The sequence below is a fragment of the Mirounga angustirostris genome, unplaced genomic scaffold, assembly GCF_029215605.1.
Source record: "Mirounga angustirostris isolate CCGP_5_RB_7025 unplaced genomic scaffold, mMirAng1.0.hap1 SCAF_16, whole genome shotgun sequence".
Classification (NCBI taxonomy): Eukaryota; Metazoa; Chordata; class Mammalia; order Carnivora; family Phocidae; genus Mirounga; species Mirounga angustirostris.
The window spans coordinates 52,198,473-52,222,178 of record NW_026991724.1 but is presented as its reverse complement, the minus strand read 5'-3'; the positions used below and the strand labels follow the sequence as shown (position 1 = coordinate 52,222,178).

At 54.2% G+C, this 23,706-nt stretch overlaps 2 protein-coding genes across 11 annotated transcripts in view; one reads left to right on the top strand and one right to left on the bottom strand.

Annotated features, from left to right (window-relative positions):
* Positions 1–356: 356 nt before the first annotated feature.
* ZSWIM9 (zinc finger SWIM-type containing 9) lies at positions 357–23,353 on the bottom strand. 5 transcript variants are annotated; one of them, XM_045891851.3, is made up of 4 exons: positions 23,147–23,353; positions 21,799–22,071; positions 14,689–15,001; positions 357–4,812 (listed from the first exon to the last, which is right to left on the bottom strand). In XM_045891851.3, exons 2-4 carry the CDS (start codon positions 22,059–22,061, stop codon positions 2,632–2,634), a joined length of 2,757 nt encoding a protein of 918 aa, XP_045747807.2. In that variant the 5' UTR covers positions 22,062–22,071; positions 23,147–23,353; the 3' UTR covers positions 357–2,631. The 5 variants fall into 5 exon arrangements, with proteins under 5 accessions (XP_045747807.2, XP_045747808.2, XP_064437279.1 ...); XM_045891852.3 differs by having other exon boundaries at positions 23,143–23,287; XM_064581209.1 differs by lacking the exon at positions 23,147–23,353 and adding an exon at positions 22,616–22,875.
* Positions 23,353–23,706, top strand: part of LOC123855819 (calcium-binding protein 5) — a 48,530-nt gene continuing 48,176 nt past the window's right edge. For all 6 annotated transcript variants that reach the window (XM_064581208.1, XM_054511487.2, XM_054511486.2 and 3 more), the window contains exon 1: positions 23,353–23,616. The gene's annotated coding sequence lies outside the window, so the exon portion shown is untranslated. The remainder of the gene's footprint in view (positions 23,617–23,706) is intronic.

Sequence of the window (23,706 nt, the reverse complement as noted above, 5' to 3'; positions counted from 1 at the left end):
CTCACCCGGACCCTCCCTACTCGTACACGCAGAGGTCACCCGCAAGCACTGCCCCAATCTCCCCACACAAGCAAGGGTCTCTCCCAACCAGTTCCATCCCCCTCACCCGGACACACAGTGAGCCCGCCCACCCCTACCTCCCGCGTCCCCACCCGGTGAACCGCCCATCCATCCAGAGGCCCCGCCTTCTTTTCTCCGCAGAGGTCTTCCAAGCCCCGCCCCACCTTTCAAACTAGTGTCTCCTGAAGGCCTCTCCTCTTCCAACTGTTTGGATCCCTTTACCCCGCGCCCCCTCCCCCCCCTCCCAGCATTTACCCCCGGATCAGTGGTCCCGCCCGGCGAAACGTCCCTGCCCTACCCAGGCCCACTCCTCCCACCCCTGTGCTGGAAACTTGGTATGTCCCGGGGTGGCCCACGGGAACGGGGATCGGGCGAGACCATTAGCCGAGGAGGGGGAGACGCAGCAAGGGAGTCCCTGTTCAACCACGGACGGTCGAGACCGCCGGCTCCCCTGGTGCCTTTCGGTGTCTCCCCAGACTTCGCCACCTCCCTATCGCTGCCCCCACCCCACTTAGTGCTGCGATCTTCACCCTTCCGGCCAGGTGCACTGCGGTTCACGGGAGCCTCCATTCACCGGGGGATCTCGGGGCAGAAGCGCTTCCGGTCGCCCCAATGTGCGTGGCGCATTCCCGGTAGCCTGGCTGATACCTGTCATGATGTTGATCCGGGCTAACAAATAAATGGGGAGCCCCTCCCCATGGAGCGTCACCAAACGTTAACGCACACTTTCAGTCTCTCAAAGAAAGCAGGAAGGCTGATACATAATAACAACCAGTTACCGATGTGCTTGGCACGTACTAGACAGTATAAGCACATTATTTTCAATTCTCCAGCCAGCCTTGGTGAGTTAGTATTATCCCCATTTTCCACATGAAGCCACTAAGGTTCAGAGAGGGGAAGCCTCAGCAAGTGCTGTGATAGAGCAGAATGGGGAGCCAGCCCTGCACGACTCCATCCCTACTCGCTGCCTAATGAGAGCCGTTGGAAATGCAGGGACATATATGGGGCGCCTGGGTGGCTCAGTCGGTTAAGTGCCCAACTCTTGATTTCAGCTCAGGGTATGATCTCAGGGTCGTGAGATCAAGTCCTGTGTAGGGCTCCATGCTGGGTGTGGAGCCTGCTTAAGATTCTCCCTCTCCCTCTCCCTGTGCAGCCCCCTGCCATGCGCGCTCTCAATCTGTCTTGAGAGAGGGAGGGAGGGAGGGAGGGAGGAAAAGTGCAGGGGTGGAGGTTTGAGTTGGGGAGGACCCCCTGTTGTGTGTCCTTTGGCAAGTCACTGAATCTCTCCGACTTAATTTCCATAGCTAGGAAACGGGTGCCATGCCCACCTCCCAGGGTGTTCGGGGTGATCATAGAGGGCATCTCTTAGCTCTGCCACCCTCAGCACTGGCTTCATTCTCACGCTCTATCAAGATGCTCGCAAGCAGGTCTGGGCCTGACCATCCCATTCTGGGGCTTCTTAGGATTGAGAGCATGTTTAGAAGCCCCCCACCCTGAGCAGGCCCATTGGCCAGGATTGGGTCACACGCCCGTTCTTAAACCATTCACTGGTACAGTGGCTGAGATTGGCCCAGACTACTCATTTGCCACGCTGGGATACTGGTCCAGATGAGGGAGGAAGAGGGCTGTTGGGGGGAGATGGATTCTTTTGGCCCCTCCACTCCATCTGGCCCCAGGAGGTCTTATTGATAGAATGGAAGAAGAAATGTTGGAGCGCCTCAGGTTCTCTCCAAGTCTAGGCCTCCCCTCTCTCCCCGAAAAGCCAGGAACTCAGTGCAGAAACCAAAATAATACTGTTTTATTCCAGTCCTGAAGCACAATAGTCCAGACTGTTCCCCTCTTCCACTGGAGAGCCTCCAGCCCATCCCCCCAGACCCCCCCTCTCATTCAGTCTCTTCTGGGAATGACCAACCAGAAGGTCAAGGGGATCCAAGCCTCTGGGCTTTCGAGACTCTCAAATCACTCCCCTCTTGTTCCTTCTCTCCCCATCTCCCATACCTTTCCTTTCCGTGTGTGTGTGTGTTTTTTTTTTTCCTCTGTCCTCCACCCTGGCCTCCTTCTCCCCTGCCTCCCTCTGCTTTTCCCCATTTCTGCCTCTCCTCTTGTCCTCTCTCCTCTGCTTATCTCCCTGCTAGTTTCTCTCCTCCCCCCACCCCCCACTTGTCCTCCTACAGTCCCCCTTGCTTTTCTCCTTCACCCCTGCACTCTCTGGAGTGACCATCTGTTCCTGCCTGGGCTCTCCCCATGTCCTGGTGTCTTCCCCTCCCCCAGCTTTGTAGCCTCCTTCCTTCTGCCCCCGTCTCATCACACATTTCCTCTCCTGAGGGAAGCCCTCAGAAGCCATCCTGGCCACCACCATCTTCCACACTGTGGCTCCAGGACCTCGGAGACCATTGTCAGCCGCCCCCCTCACACCCAGAGAGGTAAACGGCCAAGGTGAGGTCCCTGGATGACACAGGAGGTAGCCAGAGGGACTGGGGTGGCCTCCTTGGCCTCAGCCCTATTATCTTTGGGATCGAAGAATGCCCTCCCAACCTCGCAGCGGAGGGTGGCAGGCAGGGACCTGAAGGGTCAGGGCTCTGGGGCTCTCCCCCAGCAATCCCTGAGCAGGTCCATGTGGAATAAGGCTGCCCCGGTGAGGAGGCGTGCTGCAAAGAGGTGTCGGCAGGGCAGACGCCGGGCGGCGTGGATGGAGCAGCTGCAGCGGGTCAGAGCCCTGTCCAGGAAGAAGTCCGAGGTGCCATCCTTAAGAGCAAACCCAGCTCCAGTCCAGTGGAAACCCCGGGTACCGTGCTGCCTGGCAAAGGCCAGCTCTTCGGCCACCAAGTCTGCCAGCTCTGGCCCGCAGGCTGCCCGGAACTTGGCCAGGGGCTCCCAGTCCACCTCTTCCTCTGCCGAGGGGCAGCAAGGCCTCTTCGGTTCCCTTGGACCTTCTTCTTCACCCCCTTCCTGCAGGCTCTCCCCAGTGGCCAGGTAGACTCTCCTTGTCCCTGCCCATTCTAGATCACCCTCAAACACCGTCGCCACCGGGGTGCCACACATGACCCCGTTCCCCAGCCCTAGACACCTCCCTCCTGTGCCCCCACACTCCATCCCTTGTCCTCCTCTGCTCTTGGGGCCTACAGATGGGGCTCCCTCTCCATTCTCCAGGCCTGTCATCCTTGTGTCCCCCAGCTGGACCAGAACTACATCCTCCAGGTCCCTTCTTCTTTTGACCCCCAAACTCACTCCTCTCTCTTCTCCAATCTCTGGCCCTCTCTGCCTCTCATCTCCCCACTGGGGTCCCCTTTGGTCTCCATTCTCAGGGACCAACTCCCTGGGCTTCTCCAAATGGCGCCCCCTCCAGTTCCTGACCTCCAACCCCCTTCCCTTCTCAGCTTCCACCTGAGGCCCCTTCCACTCTCTGGGTTTCAGCCCACGTGCCCTCTCATCATGCAGCTGGGCCCCCCTCCAGGGGCTCCCTTCAACACTCCTGGCCCTCTCACAATCCAACGGGGCCCCCTTCCGGTCTGTGGTCTCCAGCACCCTGATCCTTCGATCCTCCAGCTGGGCCGTCCTCCAGGTATACCCTTCCAATCCTCTCAGCCCGTGGTCCTCCAGCCGGGCGCCTCTCCGGACATAACCTTCCGGTCCCTTATCTTTCTCACCCTCCAACAGGGCCCCCCTCCAGTCTCTGATCTCTGGTCCTCTCCACGGCTCGTTCTCCAGCTGGGACCCTCTCCAAACGCTCTCTTCTAGCCCTCTCGCTTTCTGGTTCTCCAACTGGACCTCTCTCCAGTCTTGGATCTGCAAGCCTCTCCCCATCTCACTTTCTAACTGAGCCCCTCGCCGGTCTCTGGCCTCCAAACCTCGGGGCCACTCCTTCTCCAACGGGGCGCCTCTCCAAATACTGCCTTCTTTCGGGGCCCCTCCCCAGTCCCCGCTCTCCAGGCCCTTCACCCTCTCCTCCACGGGGGCTCCCCTCCCCGGCTCGCCCTCCGGCCACGGCCCCCCAGCGTCCGGGCCTTCGGGCGCCGCCTCCCCGGCCGCGTCGGCCCACTGCATGGCCACCAGGTCGCGGAGGCACTGCGCCACGCTGCGCGAGGGGCTCAGGCGGCGCAGCAGGCGCCGGCGGTGGCCGCGCACCAGGGCGCACGCGTCCAGGTCCCGGGCCGCCTCGAAGGCTCGGAAGCGCACCCACATGTCGCGGCGCGGGGCCCAGCTGCGCTCGAAGTAGTCCACGAAGGCGGCCGGGCCGTGCGCGCGCAGCTCGGCCAGCGCCTCGGCGTAGGCGGCGGGCGACGCCGCGCCGGCCAGGCGGCACAGGCGCGGCCACAGGCCCGGGTCCTCGCGGCCGGCGCCGCCCAGCTCCTGCGCCTTGCTGAAGAGCGTCTCGAGGCCCTGCGCGCGGCAGATCTGCACGCGCGCGCCCGGCAGCAGCTGGCGCACGGCGGGCAGCTGCGCCGCCACCTCGGGCCCGGCCGTCAGGCAGCGCACGCGGCCCTTGACGTCGGGCGCGCTCTGCAGCAGCGAGGCCAGCGCGAAGCGCAGCAGGCTCGGCGTGCCCGGGCGCGCCACGCAGCAGGCGGCCTGGCGCGCGCGGCCCGCGCCGTCCACGCACAGCACGGCCAGCAGGTCCAGCGCGCCCTGCAGCCCCGGCAGCCGGTCCACCAGGAGCATGCGCGGGAAGCGCCGCAGCAGCGCCCGCGTGCGCGACGTCAGGAAGAACACCGTCTCCACCACCGCCTGGTCCTCCACGAACACCAGCTTCACCTGCGGGCGGGGGGGGGGAGCGGGAGGGGGAGGCAGGGAAAGAGGTCAGGGGACGCCGGGGGTCGCCCGGCGGCTCCCGGGTCCCTGGTCCCCCCACCCCCACGGGGGGCAGTGGGAATCCGTTCATGCCTGCGCGCCCCGGTTCTGCCGACCGGCAGGAGGCAGTGCCGGGGAATGGTTAAAAACGCGACCTCCGGGGCGCCTGGGTGGCTCAGTTGGTTGAGCGACTGCCTTCGGCTCGGGTCATGATCCTGGAGTCCCTGGATCGAGTCCCGCATCGGGCTCCCTGCTCAGCGGGGAGCCTGCTTCTCCCTCGGACCCTCCTCACTCTCGCGCTCTCTGTCTCTCATTCTCTCTCTCGCAAATAAATAAAATCTTAAAAAAAAAAAAAATCTTGGGCGCCTGGGTGGCTCAGTTGGTTAAGCGACTGCCTTCGGCTCAGGTCATGATCCTGGAGTCCCGGGATCGAGTCCCGCATCGGGCTCCCTGCTCGGCGGGGAGCCTGCTTCTCCCTCTGACCCTCCTCCCTCTCATGTGCTCTCTCTCTCTCTCTCATTCTCTCTCTCTCAAATAAATAAATAAAAAAGGGGCGCCTGGGTGGCTCAGTTGGTTAAGCGACTGCCTTCGGCTCAGGTCATGATCCTGGAGTCCCGGGATCGAGTCCCGCATCGGGCTCCCTGCTCAGCGGGGAGCCTGCTTCTCCCTCTGACCCTCCTCCCTCTCATGTGCTCTCTCTCTCTCTCTCATTCTCTCTCTCTCAAATAAATAAATAAAAAAGGGGCGCCTGGGTGGCTCAGTTGGTTAAGAGACTGCCTTCGGCTCAGGTCATGATCCTGGAGTCCCGGGATCGAGTCCCGCATCGGGCTCCCTGCTCAGCGGGGAGCCTGCTTCTCCCTCGGACCCTCCTCCCTCTCGCGCTCTCTGTCTCTCATTCTCTCTCTCTCGCAAATAAATAAAATCTTAAAAAAAAAAAAATCTTGGGCGCCTGGGTGGCTCAGTTGGTTGAGCGACTGCCTTCGGTTCAGGTCATGATCCTGGAGTCCCGGGATCGAGTCCCGCATCGGGCTCCCTGCTCGGCGGGGAGCCTGCTTCTCCCTCTGACCTTCCCCCCTCTCATGTGCTCTCTCTCTCTCACTCTCTCAAATAAATGAATAAATAAAATCTTTAAAAAAAAAAAAAAAACGCGACCTCCGGAGGCCGATCGCCCGCGTGTGAGGTCCGGCACCGCCGTCTAAGAGCTGTGTGATTTCTGCGCACGGGACAGCCTCTCTGAGCCTCGCTGTACCTACTGGGAACTGGGTATTCATTCCTTCATGCGCGGACAGGCGGTCTAGAGCGAAAGTCGCAAAGTGTAGGCCTTGAGCGGCAGCATCACCTGCTGGGATCTTGACAGAAATGCATGTTCTTAGGCCTTGCCAGACCTGCCGAGTCAGAAACGCTGAGGGCCCCACAGTCGGCGCTCTGACAAGCCCTGCGGGGATTCCCACGCGCGCTCCAGTTTGAGAGTCACTGGTCTAGCACTAAGGACTTTGAGGCCAGATCGTCTAGGTTTGAGTCCCGTCCCCACCGCTCTCGAACCTTGTGACTTAACCTCTCTGAGCCTCAGTTTCCTCCTCAACCTCCTTGTTCCCCCAGTTTCCCCTTCTGGGAACTGAAAATTCATTCCTTCATGCTCGGAAGGTCAGGTCCAGCTTAGGGTCTAAAGCCAGACTGCCTGGGCTGAGACCCTGGCCGTGTGGCTTCCGGCGACTTCCCTGACCTCCACCCCATCTGTAAAATGAAGAGAGAGTATCTCTGTGACTGGAAGGACGAAATGCACTAAAGCATTTTAATGCTCCCCCCCCCTTTTTTTTAAGATTTTATTTATTTATTTGAGAGAGAGAGCACATGAGAGGGGGGAGGGTCAGAGGGAGAGGCAGACTCCCTGCCCAGCAGGGAGCCCGACGCGGGACTCGATCCCGGGACTCCAGGATCATGACCCGAACCGAAGGCAGTCGCTTAACCAACTGAGCCACCCAGGCGCCCTTAATGCCCCCTTTTTGATCCCTCTTGGCTTCTGTCACCCTGGAAACTCCTGGCTGCCTGGCACAAATATATTAATGTTCAACCAATAGTAAGTGCTCTCAAAGCGTTCATCATTACTACCATTATCACCCCTGCTCAAAGATCATGTCCTCATAAAGGTCCGCCCTGACCATCGCTTCTAAGCAAATACCCCAGCTCTCTCTAGCCACTGTTGGCCATGGCACTTGACCACCCTGGAGCATGTCACCTCTTTATTTGCTGATTTGCTTATCGTCTGTTTGCCCTTCCTAAGATGGAAGCGCCACAAGGTTAAGGATGTTGTGTTTTGCATTCCCAATGTTTGGAATGGCACCCACAGTCACGGCTCGATACATCCTGAATGAATGCATTCATCAGTGTGCGGCAATATCCCCTCGCCATGTCTCTGGAGTCCAGGGAAGAGTCTAATTTTGAATCTTCACTTTGTCTCTTACTAGCTGTGGGGACCCTGGCCTGAGTCTCACTTTCCTTGGCTGCAAAATTGAGGTAATGTCTATCGACCACGGCCATGGAGAGGCTAAAATGAGATCATTTGTGTCCAAAGCTTGGTGCGTATCTAATCCCGCTATTATTTCTGTCTTACTTATCTCTCAGCAGCACTGAGTACAGGGAGCCTGCCCCCTTTTTGATCTCTCTTGGCTTCTGTCACCCTGGAAACTCCTGGCTGTCTTCCTTCCTCCCAGGCATCTCCCATGTGGTATCTTTTGCTTGTCCTCTTCCACCTCTGCTCCACTTCTAAATGTTGCTGAGCCGCAGAGCCCGTCCTGGCTTCTCTTCTCCTCTTTCCTGTCTCTAGGCTCTGCCAAGGTGATCTCATCTGGTCACACGGCCTTCCTCATCTCTCAGCTGATAACTCCCAGTTCTGTATCTCCAGCCTCTAGATCCATCTACTGAACTGCCTCGGCAGGAACATGGCCCATTGGACGTCTCCAGTGTCCCTGGAGATTGGCAGCCCAGAGCCACACTTGATTCCCACTGCCCCCCAACCAGCCCCATCTCCATTTCATTTTCAAAACTTCTGATCAGATCACCCCCTCCCCTGGCTGAAAACCTTTCCTCTCCTGGGACTTCGCATCCCACTTCAAGGACCACCCAGATTTCCCACCACGCTGTGGGCTGGGCCATCAGGCTCGTGGACCTCATCTTCTGTCCCTCTCATCCTCCTTGACCTCAGCCTCTCTGGCATCATCATGCATGAAAACCACTGAATGGGGCAGGCAGGTGGCGATTGGACTCCTTCTGCTGGTCCCTGTCAGGGCTGGCCCGCAGCTGCACAACCAGGATCTGAATCATGTAAGCACGGATCTCGCCACAAACCATTCTGCCATCATCCAACCTCATCCTACCAGATGGTTGAAAAGCACTGCATCAGAGCACCTGGGTGGCTCAGTCGGCTAAGCGTCCGACTCTTGATTTTGGCTCAGGTCATGATCTCGGGGTTGTGAGATTGAGCCGCGAGTAAGTCTCCCCGCTTAGTGGGGAGTCTGATGGAGATGCTCCCTCTCCCTTTGCCCTTTCCCCTGCTTGCACTCTCTCATGCTCTTTCTCTTTAAAATGAATCCATAAATCTTAAGGAAAAAAAAAAAAGCACTGCATCATTCTCAGCTTTCAAGGGGAAAGAAAAAAAATCCTCTAATTAAAAAAAAAGAAAGGACTAGTAGAGTTCCAAAAAAACAAGTAAATTGCTTTCCCACCCCAGAAATTCTATATTCAGCATCTTAACTCGTATTAGAATTCACTATATTTTATGAAAAAGCCTAGAAAACCTACCACTGGATTAGTTACTATCCCACTATGATTTTTTTCCAACCATCATGAATTTTTACACCTACGATTACTTTAATTTATCTCTGCTAATGTCTCAATCTAGAACTGCTCTGTCCAAGCTGGTCGCCTTAGCCCCATGTAGCTATTTACGTTTAAATTTTTAAAAAAGATTTTATTTATTTGTCGGAGAGAGAGCGCGCACGCACAAGCAGGGGGAGGGGCAGAGGGAGAGGCGGGCTCCCCGCTGAGCAGGGAGCCCGATGCGGGCTCGATCCCAGGACCCTGGGATCACAACCTGAGCAGAAGGCAGACGGTTAACCAACTGAACCACCCAGGCATCCCGTCTTTACATTTAAATTAATTAATATTTGACAACCTAGAAAAATTCAGTTCATTGGTCGCACTAGTCCTATTTCACACGGGGCTAGAGACTCCTCTCCTGAATGCTGCATATACAGGACATTGGCACCATCACAGAAAGTTCCTTTAGACAGCACTAGTGGAGAAATTACCGCCAAGATAAAAGTAGTCCTAAGTATAACAAAAAGAGTGACACGTTTCTATAGTCTTGAGTTCGCGTCTGTTTCTTCTGGGGAGTCAGGAGTAGGAAAAGGAAATACAGCAAAATGTATGTAGCTCGAGACTTTTCCAGAGCAGGCAAGCCCCTGATGAGTTAGAAGCCGACTTCCATTCTTTAAGGGATAATTTCGATTTCTGACCTGTGGTTTTCTTTCTAAAGAGGGCACGGAAGCTTTTCTTGCCCAGCCATTAGTTCATTAAGCAGCGTTGACTGAGAGCCTCTTGTGGGCCGCTATGTGTGACCTTGAAGAGAGAAGAGGCACGGAGGCAGGCCTGAGTCCTGCCCTGTTGGACTGGCTGAGGCTCCAGGAACAGTCCAGTCACACAACCTTCAGCTGAGAGGCGTACACTCGCAGGTAGTAAGTGGCAGGGCTGGAATTCGAACCCACGGCCGCTTGGGCCTGGAGTCCGCGCTCCTGACCGCTGTACCCCCTTGGCCTTCACGAAAGTGATCCCACAGGCCTGATTCAAGGGCAGGTGGCTGGCAGATATGAGGGCTCACCTGAGGGCAGGTGTCACCTCAGACACACAAATCGGTGACACTGGGATGCGTCAACCACAGATGGTGGATTCCACAAATGTGAACATCAGAAACCACGCCACGAAACGCTCTCCATCCACACCCCTGTTTCCATGTGATCGGAACGGTACTATTCTCCAGACTGGCCCGAAGAAAAACTTGAGGGAATAAAAATAATACCTAAATAGCTACCCATACAGGGCTTCCTACTTAACTGTTTTCACACAGACACGCACATACACACACTTAATCCTCCCACAACAACCCTATGAAGTAGTACCTATTCTTATCCCCATTCTACGGACGAACAAACTAAGGCTTGGAGAAGTAACTTGTCGCACCTTGTTGGATGTCCCACGGCCAGTAAACGGCACAGCTGGAATGTAGAGAAAGCTCTTGGCACCTCACAAGATAAATAAAACCAGTTTCTAGCTGTTACTCTAGGACCCAGAAAATAGGTGATTAACCTTCTAAGTCACCCGCACCTGTGAAGCATAAATTCCCAGCAGTGGGAGAGGGGCCCAAGTGCTCATTTTGATAGACATTGCCCAGTTGCCCTCCACTGTGACTGTACCAGTTTACCTTTCACTATTCATAAAAGTGGCACACTCAGATCAACGGTCCTCCTTCTCAGAAGGCGAAGCACACCCATGACAGAAGGTCCAACATCTCTGTGCAAGCTCCATCTCTGCCCAGAAAGCTTGCCGATTACCCTAGAGCCTGCCACAAACGAGGCGATGGAGATGTAACTAACACCGCAGCACATCATCGCAGCCTCGGGGCAGATTATAAAAGGTCTTAACACCTCCCTCGTTGAAGCAGCTACTCAGTCTTGCCCACAAACTGTGGCAGTGGCCTTTGGGTACACTAGTCTTGCTGGACCCCCTCCCAGGACCAAGTGGGTCACCGACACTCAGGGGGTCCCAGGCATTCAGCTTTTCAAAGTAACCCCTCCAAAACAGAAACAAACAAAAACAAAGCAGCAACTACAAAAGAAAGCCCAAAAACCAAAAAACCCAAACCAAACCAAAAAACAAAGTCATCCCTCCTACATGAGACTGCTGGGAAGCAGAGAGCATAATATCTGGTTGTTGCTTAGCCTCGTCTTGGGACCAGATAAAGAATTATTATCCTAACATAGTAATAATACAGAACTCGTTCAATATATCTCATGACTGAAAAGAGCCACCCGAAACTGCCATGTAAAGGTGACAGGTTGGCCAGACTCTAACTTTATCTTCCCTGAACCTCAAGTAGAGGTTTCCATAGAAAAGGACTTTTTTTTTTTTTTTTTAAAGACAGGAGCAATAGGAAAAGAGACAACAGGAACCAAATTTGGGAAGCCGGCAAGCATTTGGACAAGATGGCCACTCCCCACCCCCCATCCCCTGCAAAACAAAAGCCAAACCCTGAACCCCATGATTCCTGAGCCAGCAACTGCAAAATGCTGAGGACGGATAGTAGCATCTTCAAAAGGAATTGGCAGCGCTAGGCAGTGCGGGGAGGTTAAAATAGACAAGTCGATGGCTGTTTAAGAAGCAGGTAGACTGGGCGCCTGGGTGGCTCAGATGGTTAAGCGTCTGCCTTCGGCTCAGGTCATGATCCCAGGGTCCTGGGATCGAGTCCCACATCGGGCTCTCTGCTCCTTGGGAGCCTACTTCTCCCTCTGCCTCTCTCTCTCTCTCTCTCATGAATAAATAAATAAAATCTTTAAAAATAAAAAAAATAAAAAAATAAAAGAAGCAGGTAGACCTCTAAGGTCAAGTTTCCTCTCACTCCCAGGTGGCTGGAGGTTTATTCTGTGAAAAGGGTAGAATAGAAAGGGCCACTGGCCGGGGAGCCTGGGTAGCTCAGTCGGTTAAGCGTCTGCCTTTGGCTCAGGTCATGATCCCAGGGTCCTAGGATCGAGTCCCGCATTGGGCTCCCCGCTCAGCGGAGAGCTTGCTTCTCCCTCTGCTCCTCCCTGATGCTCATGGGCATGTTCTCTCTCTCTCAAATAAATAAATAAAAATCTTAAAAAAAAAAAAAAAAAGGAAGTGCTGCTGGCCTTGGGGACAACGGGTCCATCTGATGAGGGACAGGGTGTCCATGCATCTTGCTGCCCCAAAGCCAGGTCCCCAGCGCTCTTCCCCCATGTGGCTCCCAGAAGCTGGCAGCTTGGCCCTTACCCCCGCAGGCAAGAAGTTAAAGATGACCAGCCCCAGAGGAAGAAACGAAAGATGCTGACATATGGCCAGCCCCAACATCTAAAGCAAGGTGCAAAAAAAAAAAGGATGTCTAATATGCTGGAGGAGGGGAGCAAGTGGAAATAAAATGAAAATGAAAGACAAATTTCCCTGTATACCTATGGGGTGGGGCTGTTCAGTGTGAAGCCAGTGGCTGTTTAAATTGCGATTAATTAAATTAAATTAAAAATCCAGTTCCTCCATCATATTGGCCACATTGTGGATGCTTGAGAGCTACATGAGTCCAGGGGACACAGGTCATTTCTATCATCATAGAAAGTTCCCCCCGGTAGCCCAGAGCCATAGAATAGAAAGATGTATGAAGAACAGATACTCTGGTGGCCTCTGAGGAGGGGACCTGAGGGACAGGAGGTGACAAGGGGACTTTTCACCTTTTGAAACTTCGTACCTTTTGGATTTAGAAGCATGTGAACGTGTTACGTATTCAAAAAGTCAATATTTAAATGTTGAAAAAAAAAGAGGGGCGCCTGGGTGGCTCAGTCGTTAAGCGTCTGCCTTCGGCTCAGGTCCTGATCCCGGGGTCCTGGGATCGAGCCCCGCATCGGGCTCCCTGCTCGGCGGGAAGCCTGCTTCTCCCTCTCCCACTCCCCCTGCTTGTGTTCCCTCTCTCGCGCTCTCTCTCTCTCTGTCAAATAAATAAATAAAATCTTAAAAAAAAAAAAAAAGGAATAATCCTTTCACTGGTCTCTCTCTTGATGTTCAGGAACCCCTTCCTTGTTTCCTTTAAAAGGATTAAGGTGGACCCAAAGACGGACCCAGGAGGCAACCTTGGTTTAGCCTGGATTCTATGGCAGCCTCCAAACTGGAAGTTAAAAGGACAATCCCTTGACCTTGAAGGCTTTTGTTTGTCGATGAGCGGCTTCTCACGGGGGCAGCCCTACATAGGTGTCTGCGGGGAAGACAGCCAAGGCTTATTTATTTGACGGTGGATAGTGGAGAACTGAATAGCTCAGCGAAGACCAGTGGCACGTGTAGCCCCGTTTTACAGAGCAGTAAACTGACTTGGTTGGGACCCTCAGCTCTCCGGAGGCTAGCCCTGATGGGAAGGGGCCCGAGCCTCATTTCTAAACTGGGGAATAGCCGAGCAGTGAAGAGCACGGCCCTGGATCCAGACTGTGTAGGTCTGAAGTCCAGCTCCATCATTAAGTAGCTGTGTGACCCCGGGCCAATTCCTTGACCTCTCTGTGCTTCAGTTTCCTTGTCTATAAAATGGAAGGGAGAATGGTGGCCTCCTTCCTCAACACGCTTTGGTGCGATTTAAATGAATTATAACACGCAAAGCACTTAGGGTAGTGCTTGGCACCTAGTCAGTGCTTGATAATGTGAACTAAAATGATCCATATGATGTGTGGATAGAGGGCTGGGTTTGTGTTGGTGGCTTGAATCACGGCTGGTTCCTGAGCATGAGATGGAGGTGGGGGGAGTGCTCTGGACCTGATTCTGGAGAGTGGGTTCACACTGCACCACTACCCGGGGTTGGGATTCTCCCATACGTAAGAGAAAAGCACAGCCAGGGGGAGAACCTAGTTTCTCCCCTCCCTCCACTTCCTCCCTGCACATCCACCCCAGCTCTGAAGTTGGATGAAAGCAGCAGAAAGATTCCTCTTGGAGGAACAGTGGGAGTGCTCCAGCCTCTGAACCTTTGCACTGGCTATTCCTTCTGCCTGGAACTCCTGTCCCTCTGAAGATAGAATGGGGGTCTCCTGCCTCCATTCTGCCTCCTCTGCTTCACCAGCATTTCCTTAGCGAGATCTTCCCTGACCACTCAGATTAAAATTGTACCCTTACAGGGGCACCTGGGTGGCTCAGTCGATTGAGCATCTGCCTCCGGCTCAGGTCATGATCCCAGGGTCCTGGGATGGAGTCTCGCATTGGGTCCCCCGCTCAGCAGGAAACCTGCGTCTCCCTCTCCCTCTCCCTCCGCCTCTCCCCCCCGGTTTGTGCTCTCTCACATAAATAAGTAACATCTTTAAAAAAAAAAAAATTAAAATAGCACCCTTACAACTAACTGCCCCTCTCCATGTCCTCACCCTCTTCTCCTTGTCACTACTCCTCACTCCATCTCCTTAGGTGACAAAGGTGACCCTCTCTTCTGAGTCTTGATCTGAGTGGTGGGGAAGGGCTGTTTTCACTTGGTGGACATTCCTCCAACTATGCACTTCTCATCTGCGCATTTTCTATGTGTGTGGTTCGGTTTTTCTACATGGCACTTTCTGTCACCTCTTCTTCCTCGCCCCAACCCTCCTGACATTTTATCACAGTTGCGTGTGTCTGTCTCTTGTTGGTGTCCCCCACTACAACTGCAAGGTGATTCTAGCAGCTTCCTCTGCAAGGTAGCCAATAGCCAGGAGTGGCTCTTTAAATTTCAAGGAGTTAAGGTGAAATAAAATTTAAAATTCGGTTCCTCGGTCCTACTGGCCACATTGCGAGTGCTCAACAGTCACGTGTGGCCGGGGGCTACCCTACCGGGCGGTGCAGCACCCCCAAGGGGTCCCTGCGGGCGGGGACCACGGGTGTCTGGCAGGCTGCGGCCCCCTCCAGGCCGCAGTGGGCACTTAGTGAATGACCGAATGGGGGCGAGGGGGAAGGATGAAAGGAGCGAATGGATGAGTGGGCGGATGAATGAATGAATGAATGAATGACCCGTGAGGCTCGGGCGGGGCTCTCCCCCGCCCCCGCCTGCCTCTCCCGAGACCCCACCTTGGCCTCGGGGTCGGTGCGGAAGAGCCCCTCGAGCACGTGCAGGGCGTCCAGGACGCCGTGGTCGCGGCCCTTGCAGTAGGAGAGCAGGCGGTGCACGTCGGCCGGCGCCACGAACTGCTTGGAGATCTTGTTGGTGGTGCGCACCGGCAGGCAGGCGTTGGCCAGCAGGTGGCCCGGGCGGAAGTAGTAGGCGAACTCGAGCGGGCAGGCCGGGTGCGAGTGGGTCAGCTGGCACTCCGTCACCACGAGGCGGTCCCGCAGCGGGCTCAGCTTGACGATGATGAAGGCCGGGCAGCCGGGCTGGGGGGGCCTGCGGGAGAACGACCACCGCCGCCGTCACATCACCCTCTGCCCTCGTCCTCCTGCTCTCTCTCTCTCTTCCTTTTTAATTATTATTTCCTCTAAAATTAAGGACTGTTGCAAGCATCGAGAAGAGAGAGGGCCTTCCGAATCTGTCAGCTGCGTGACCTCGGGCAAGTCCCTTCAAGCCTCTGTGCCTCAGTTTCCTCCTATGTTGAAAGGGAGATCATCGGCACCAGACCTTTCTCCTGGGGTTGTTGTGAGGATTGAAAGAGTGGATGTATGGACAGCACTTAACTGTGTCTGCAACGTAGCCAGCCCCCGTGTTGGCTGCCCCTCTGTGCCTACCGCCCCGTCTCTATCAAAAGCGAAGGGATATTTTATTTACCTCAAACAACTGTAAGAAATAAAACACTTCAGAGACTCCTGTATCCACTTCACATTTGGCAAGACCAGCATGGCAAGTTGAGGGCCTCTGGGGACTCTGTCCCCCCAAAGTCCTCCTCGGTCCCCCAAAGTAGCCACTTCCCAAATTGGGTATCTAGCCTTTCCTGTGTGTTTTTGGGTACCCATAAACAGTGGAAGGTAGGTTCCCAGGTTTTAAAAGCTCGTATACACGGAAAGGTGCTCAAACTCATCAGTCATCTAGCGAATACGAATGAAAAGCCCCAGGAAATGCCACTACCCACCGCCAGAATGACCAAATAAAAGCACAGACCAGGATGTGGAGAAAGCGCCACACTTAACTTCTCGTCGATCGGAGTTTACTTGTCACTTGTCACCGTGTGACAGTATCTGTTAATGCGGATCACGTGTCTCCCCGTGACCCAGTATTTCCACTCAAGACAAATGCCTGAAGATGGGCACCCAAAGATTGTACTAGAATGTTCACAGCAGCCCTGTTCATATCAGCCAGGTATTTGAAACAACCCGACATCCACCAGGAGGGCAGGAAAATAAGTAAGGCTATATCCTCAAATACGACCCTGACCAAAAGTAAGAATGGACAAGCCATTACTGCTGCCAGCAACGTGGTCGGATCTCGCAGATCCGCTGTGTGAAAGATGACAAGCCACCCCGTGTCAGGTTTATCGCAAGTTCCATAAGAGGCAAAGGTGGCCTCTGCTGTTAGGAGACCGGGGAGTGGTTACCCTTGAGTGGTTAACACTATGGGGAGGTTGGCACTGGGCACGTGTATTCCCTTGTTCTGGGTATTGGTTACATGGGCATTTTGTTTGGGAGAAATTCACTGAGTTGCATACATTATGATGCGTGTGCTTTTCTTCATGTGTGTTACGCTTTTAAAAAGTTTACTTAGGAAACTTTTCCTTTCTAGCGAATGGTAGGCAGAAGAGCCCCTCAAGGATGTTCACGTCCTAGTTGCTGGAGCTGTGCAAACATTGCCGTGCACTGCAAAAGGGACTTTGCAGATATGATTAAATTAAGGGTCTTGAGATGAGGAGATGATCCTGGATTATCCAGGTGGGCTCAGTGTACCCCCAAGGGTCCTTAAAAGGGGAAGACAGAAGCAAGAAGCCAGAGAGGCAAGTCAAACTCAGAGAGAGAGAGAGAGAGAGAGAGAGAGAGAGAGAGAGAGAAAGATGCTTCTCTGCTGGAGGGGCAGCAAGCCTAGGAGAGGCTACAAGCCAGGAATGCCGGCGCCTCTCGAAGATTCTCCCTTAGAGCCTCCAGAAGGAACCAGCCTTGCAGACACCTCGATTTTAGCCCCGTGAGACTGGTGCTGGACTGATGACCCTCAGAGCTCTAAGATCACCCATTTGCATTGTTTTAAGCCACCACATTTGTGATACTTTGTTACAATAGCAATGGGAAACTAACCCCACTCTCTCTATATACTCTTGCAACTTGCTTTCTCACTCATCAGCTTTTCAGCATTGGTTCATTCCTTTTGCTGCCTAATATGCCACTCGCAACTCTGCCAACTGTATGGTGGTTTTTTTTCTTTTTTTAAGATTTTATTTAAGTCATCTCTATAGCCAAGGTGGAGCTCGAACTCACAACCCCGAGATCAAAAGTCGCATGCTCAACCGACTGAGCCAGCCAGGTGCCCCCTCTGCCAACTGCATGTTGTCTCCTCTCCTCCCTTTTTACAAACAACGCTTTGATGACACCCAACTCTTTTGTCTGTCTGTGTGTGAGCAAGAGCCTGTCTAGGACAGAGGCCCTGAAGCTGCAGGGCATGGCCCACCCATTAGCTGAAATCGATCAGGGAGCTACAACCAGCATTGTAAAAAATGAAAGAGAATGCAGGGGCGGGGGAGGGGGGGGAGAGGGGAATCAGGGTGCATTTCCATGATAATAATATTTATTATTGACATCTGCTTTCTGAAAGGAGGTTCCGTGTTTCTCCATGAGGAATGATATTGGCATTTTGCGTAGGAGGCTTATGTTCATAGAGCAGGGATTGGCACTCTTTTTCTGCAAAAGGACAGACGGTAAACAGACTCTGTTGCTGTACTGTGAAAACAGCCATAGATGGTATGTCAATGCATGGGCTTGGCTGTGTTCCAATAAAACTTTATTTACAAAACACAGCTGCAGGGGCGCCTGGGTGGCTCAGTCGTTAAGCGTCTGCCTTCAGCTCAGGTCATGATCCCAGGGTCCTGGGATGGAGCCCCGCATCGGGCTCCCTGCTCTGCGGGAAGCCTGCTTCTCCCTCTCCCACTCGCCCCTGCTTGTGTTCCCTCTCTCGCTGTGTCTCTCTCTGTCAAATAAATAAAATAAAATCTTCAAACAAACAAACAAAAAACCAAAACACAGCTGCAGGGTGGATTTGGCCCAAGGTCCTCACAGCTTGTCAGCCCTTGTAACATAGATTGTCCAGGGCTTGGCAAGTAATTAAGAAGGGTGACTCACAGGCGGTAAATGAGTAGCATGCCCTAAAATGCTCCTAAATTGTTTCCAAATGGCCCCAGAGAAGGGTGAGCCTCCCCAGAACCTACCCCAACACTCTCCAGTATAAATACTTAAGAACTGTCTTTGTTAAACCAGAAGGGGATCCTTGACACGTCCCTTTTCTGCTCCATGCAGGAGGTAAAGGAAAACCAGGAGCCTGCTAGATTTTTTAAATCTACATAAAAAGCTTGAGACTTTTTGCCTTATTTAAAGCAACAAAAATAATGCGAAATTAGAAAAAGTCTAAGTCTCCAAATCATTATAAATAAAATACAAATGTGGAGCCACCCTAGAGGTGTTAGGTGGAACCAAAAGACATTTCCGACATGCAGCCATTTTTGATTTACCAAAACCATGGCCCGTTCACAGGGTTCTACCTGACACGTTTCCCCTGGCTAACTCGCGGGCTCTTGTGAAACTCTCTGGCCTGGCCTCTTTTGGCTGACTCTTTTGGTTCAGGCTTTAGAACAAGCCCCCACTCAGGGGAGGCCACACCTCTGGGAAGCTGTGCATCTTGCCAGAGAATAGCACATCCCCTGGGGTCCCTGTACCTCACATAACTGTCTACTGTGGCCTCAGCACACTATTTTTGCATTTCTCTACACCCAGCTGGGGAGAAGAATGCCACCCACCTCTACATGTGAACTCCATGTGGGCAGGAATCTGTTTTGCCTACTGCTATAGTCCCAGCACTAAGAACAGCCCCTGGCCCCTGGGAGGCGCTCGGTAAATAGATGATGAGGAATGACAGAATCTCGTTGTAGGAACCCCAGGCACCCAGGCACTGCGCCCATTACATCAGGCCACTCAGCACCCAGGCCTGCCTATCATGCCTTAAAACTCATCAGACCATCCACGTTTCCCCATTCCCACTGCCAGCAACCCTACTCAGTTCTTTCCTTCTTCATGAAACATCCTTCTCCCTTCTTTTCCTCTAGTTAGCTCCTATTCCTCCTTCACAACTCAGAAGCAGCGTCACCTCCTCCAGGAAGCCTTCTCTGACCATCCCCAGGCAGATTTCATCACACATTGGGGTGAGGATCTGATGGATGCCCATCTGTAATGCATGCTCTTCACTGAATGGGGTGCTCTTCCACTGAAACTCCCGTGATCTAAAAACACATTCACCCTTGCACATAGCAGGTGCTTGAAACAAAGCTCTCGGATGGACAAACAGCATGGCACCTAGGACCACATTTGACTCTCATATCAATAATCTATGATTGAAATAAAGACGAGGGGTAGGGGAGGGAAGAGAGAGGGGACCAAAAACATGGGCTTTGTGGTCAAACTGTGTGGGTCCTCATCCTGGTTTCCCCCTCTTGGCAGCTGGGTTATCTTGGGAAATTCCTTTTACCTCTCTGTGCTCATTTTCTCATGTAGCAATTAGGGCTAATAAGAATACCACCTCGTAGGTTCATCGAGAGTACAGAAGAGGATTATGTTACGCAAAATAGTTAGACAAGGGGCTGGTGCACAGTAAGCACTTAATAAAAACGAGCCTGCTATTTCCCCCATTTTTCTTCTTCTAAAAGTACCATCACTTTGAGCTGTTTTGCTCTCCATGTACCCATTTTTTCTTGATCTTTCAGGTTCTCAAGCTCTTTGTGTTTTCAAAGGCTGGTGTGTGTATTCTAGAGAGGGAAGCGCTGAGAGAGGCTGGGGGTTGTGCAGAGCAGAGGGCTGGAGCCGGAGGGGGAAGAGGCGGGATGGTGATTTGGGGGAGGTTGCAGGGCAACGTCTGGGGAAGGGGGCTGGAGTGGCCAGGGAGAAAGCTCTGAGGTGTGTTCTCAGGCCCCTTGGCCCCAGCCTCCTGGCTGGCCTCCCGTCTCTCTCCTCCAGTCTGTCCCCGACAAGGCCCCGGGAGGGATCATCCTACCCCAGAGCTGCCCCTGCTCTCAGCCCCTCCTGTCTCCCTCTGATAATTGCAGAGCACTGGGGACAGTGCCTGCACATAGCAAGTGCCATGTGTTTAAGTCAAATACATACATATATAAATGTATAAACAAAGAGAATCCTTCAAGTTTCCATTTACTGGTCACCTCTTCCAGGAAGCCTTCCAGAAGCACCCTGTAAGCTCTCAGGTGGAGCTGAGCTGACCACTCCTCTTTTCCCTCCTCCCTCCCACTCTCTAACTTCTTCTCTCTCACAATTGTGAGCCCTGATTTCCAATTTTTTTTTTTTTTTGGTCTTTTTCTCCTCTATTAGGTTCTCAGCTGCTCAAGAGCAGCAGGCTCCAAATGCCCAGCAAAGAGCATGCACACAGTAGGTGCTCAATAAGTGTTTGTTACTTCGAATTGGGTTTTGTTAACAAAGAGAGAGTCCAGATTGGGCCTAAGCCACTCACAAGCTCAAACGTTCTAGATTTCTCTGTGATGATGTGTGTGTTTGATCCTGTTCTGCTTCCTGACCTCTGAGTCTCTGTTTCTAGATAAGCAGGGAGTAAACTACCAAGAACAGTAATCTCTCAATAAATGTTTCAGTGACTACGGCGAGAATCTCTGTTCGAAGGGCGATTTGCATGTATCAGCTCATTTAATCCTCACAAAACCTGGGATCGGTCATTACCATCACTTCCTCCATTTTCCAAGTCAGGAAACTGAGACCCAGAAAGGTGATGTCACTTGCTCAGTGTCCCTGGCTAATCCCAGCAGGCCTGGGGCTTGAGGCAAGCCTGGCGGCTCCCGAGTTTGTGCTCTTGACTTGCAGAACAGCTGTCATTTACCCAGCCGCCCCACGTTCCAGGCACCGGGGAAGTGCCTCCCTGTGCTTGGTCTCACGGTAACCTTCCAACAGCTCTGCGAGAACCCCATTTCAGAGAGGAGAAACCCCACTCAGAGATGTGATTTCTGTTGCCCAAAGACACCCACCCCGGAAGTGCTGGGGCCAGTCTCAAGCGGCCTGAAGGCAGAGCCTGATTTTAAGCGCCCCGTTCTTGCCCATGGCTCTCCAACCAAGGGTCTGAAACTCATGCGCACCTATAGAGACCAGGCAGGCGAAACACGGAAGTGGCAGGGCTAAGTGTGAGGTAACAGGGAGCGGTGGGGTCTGGGGCAAACCTGAGCGCCAATGCCCCATCTAACTGCAGTGGCCGTCTGCCACACAAGAACGTGGGCTCAGCCTCTTCCCATGTTTCAAGAAAAGCCGGAAACCGAACATTTTATGGACAGGGCTCTGGTTTAAGACTGGGGGTGGGGGGGGGCGCGATTAAAACTTCCTTGGCCAGCTGAGTGTATCTCCTAGCTCTCTCATGGATTTTTCATTTGCCCCTTGTAGTGTTACACTTATAGGGAGCTTATTTGTGAGCTTGTTCATATAATGTCAGCCTTCCTGTTCAGTCTGAACATGCCAGGAGGGCAGGGGATTTGTCTATCCTGCTCAACACCTTCTCACCCCAATGAAGTATCTTTAGCCCCCATGTGGGACCTGGCCCTGTATTTACTGAATCAACAGATGGGTCTTTCTCTCTTTGTCCTGTGGTTTACTCTGCAGCTCTGTCTCTGACCTCTTTGTAGGTGTCCCAAACCTGGCTCTCACCCATTTTTCTGGTTCTGGCTGGAGTCTCTGGCTCCATGTCTCCATGTTTCTGGAATATTGTCTTTTTTTTTTTTTTTTTTTGGCTTTCTCCAATGTGTCCATCTCACTCTCTGCCTCTAAGTCCCTATTAAAGTCTGTAATTGGAGCCTGCCCTGTCACTCACTGTGCATGCCTTTGTACTTCCAGCTCACTGGCTGTCTGCCTTTCTCTGGGACTGTCTTGGCTTCTCTGCAAGGTGTACTTAGCTATTTTGGTAGGCATCTCTCCCTCCCCATCTCTTGGTGGGGGGCTCTCTGCCTACTCCTCCCCCTCCCCCCCAGCACCCCCCAGCAGGGCACGGCTCAGCTCACGCACCCCACGGTGGGCCGGCTGGGCGCGCGCACGTCCTTGCACACGAGCCGCACGTAGCTGTACTTGAGCACGTCGATGAGCGTGTAGAGCGGGGGCGCGCTGGCCCAGCGGCAGCGCGCCAGGTGCATGGAGCTCTTGACGAAGAAGAGCGCCAGCCGCTGCTGGCACCACGCGTCGAAGAAGCGGCTGAACTCGGCCCATGAGAAGAAGGCACGCTCCCGCAGCTCCTGCTCCTCCTGCCCCGCCGTGCTGGGTGGGGACTCCATCCTGGGGCGCCTGAGTGGAAGGGAGGTCATGTGGATATCAGACCCATCCCCACCAGGGGTATCCCACTTCCTCCATTTTCCGCCTGCCTCTTTGGTCCTGGTGCCTCTTTCTAGGTGGGGCCCAGGGCGGGATGCACCCCCGTTAATATCTAGATATGAATCTACACTCCATCTTTGGCTTTCTCCCATTTCTGCATTATTCCTGGGACAGCTGGAGCCTGTCATCCTGATCCCTGATTTCAGCTCTGGCCCCTGTAGATGTGTCCCTAGGTACAGTTGGGGTCCCTCTCCCAAAATATAACCCTTAAGTTCAGTGGTGGACACCTCCAATGTATTCCCAACTTCCAGCTAAGACCTCCTCCCCCCTCCGGATATATCTCCTATACTTGGCCATAACCTCTAATGCCCCCATTCATATGAAACCCCCCTTCTACGTGTCTACACTTGGCTGTAACTCACATCCATTTTTGCCCTCTTCTAAAGATGTTCCATGTCCAGATGTGCTCCCGCATCCAGTCATGGACCCCTCATCCCCAGTCATATTCTTCACGCACCTGTGGCTCCCTCCTCCCTGGATGTGTCTCCGATATAAAGCTGTTGCCCCAGATGTGACCCCATGGGTCGTCACATCCAGCTGTAGCCCCTACCTCCGAGAGGCTCCCATATCCAGATGTCCTTCTCACATCCAATATGTACTTTTCGCCCACAAGTGTGTGCCTCATTCACTTGTGGCCAATTCTCAGAAGTGTCACCAATACTTGTCTGTGCCCACCTCCTGCCCAGACGCGCCCCCCAGTCCAGCTGTAGCTCCCTCCTCCCATTTGCAGCTATTGTACTCCCCAGATGTGCATTCTGGTTCTAGACATGGCCCCTCGTCCTCAGATGGGCTTCATCACCCCAGATGCTCCCCCACGTCCAGCTGCGCCTCCCCCCCGCCCCCGTGCAGCCCCTCCCAACCCGCTTCCGCCTCCCCAAGCCCTCCCAGCCCCTCCTGCCGCGGGCCCTCCCATCTCCGCTGTCCCACCCAGCTGTGCCTCTCCCCTCCCCCAGATGTGCACCCTTCCCGCCCCTCCCCACTCACCTACCCGCCCCGGAGCGGCGTCCACCTCCCACAATGCTCCGCGCCGAGGCCAGGCCCGGCCCTTGCTCCCGGGATGCCCCGCGCGGCCTCCCGCCTCTCTTCCCGCCGTGCCTCGCGCAGCGGCTTCCACCGAATCTCCCTCTTTCCCCGCCAGTCACTTCTCAGACCCGCAGCTACACCCGCCCACCCAGAGCGAGGGAAGGCGCGGACCGTTTCCCACAGTGCCCTGCGGGAGGGCTCACCCTACTTCACCCCTTTCCTTGTAGCCTCCCGTCCGGGAGACTACGACTCCCAGCGTCCTCCGGGAGGCAGCGGCGGCGCGGACGACGCCCGGGCCCCGCCCCTCGTTACGGCCCCGCCCCCGCCCGCCAAAGTCTGCGCGCGAATTCCGTGGCGCGAATTGAGGGCTGCGGTCGGGCGCCGAGCGGTTCCGGGTGTGACGCGCAGGACAGTGGCACGCGGGGCTGGCGAGAGGCAAGTGGGGCCGCCGACGCGGGGCTGGGAAACTGGAGGGTGGCGCGCGTGTCGTACGCTCCGGGCCCACGGCTCCGCCGGGTCGGTCGG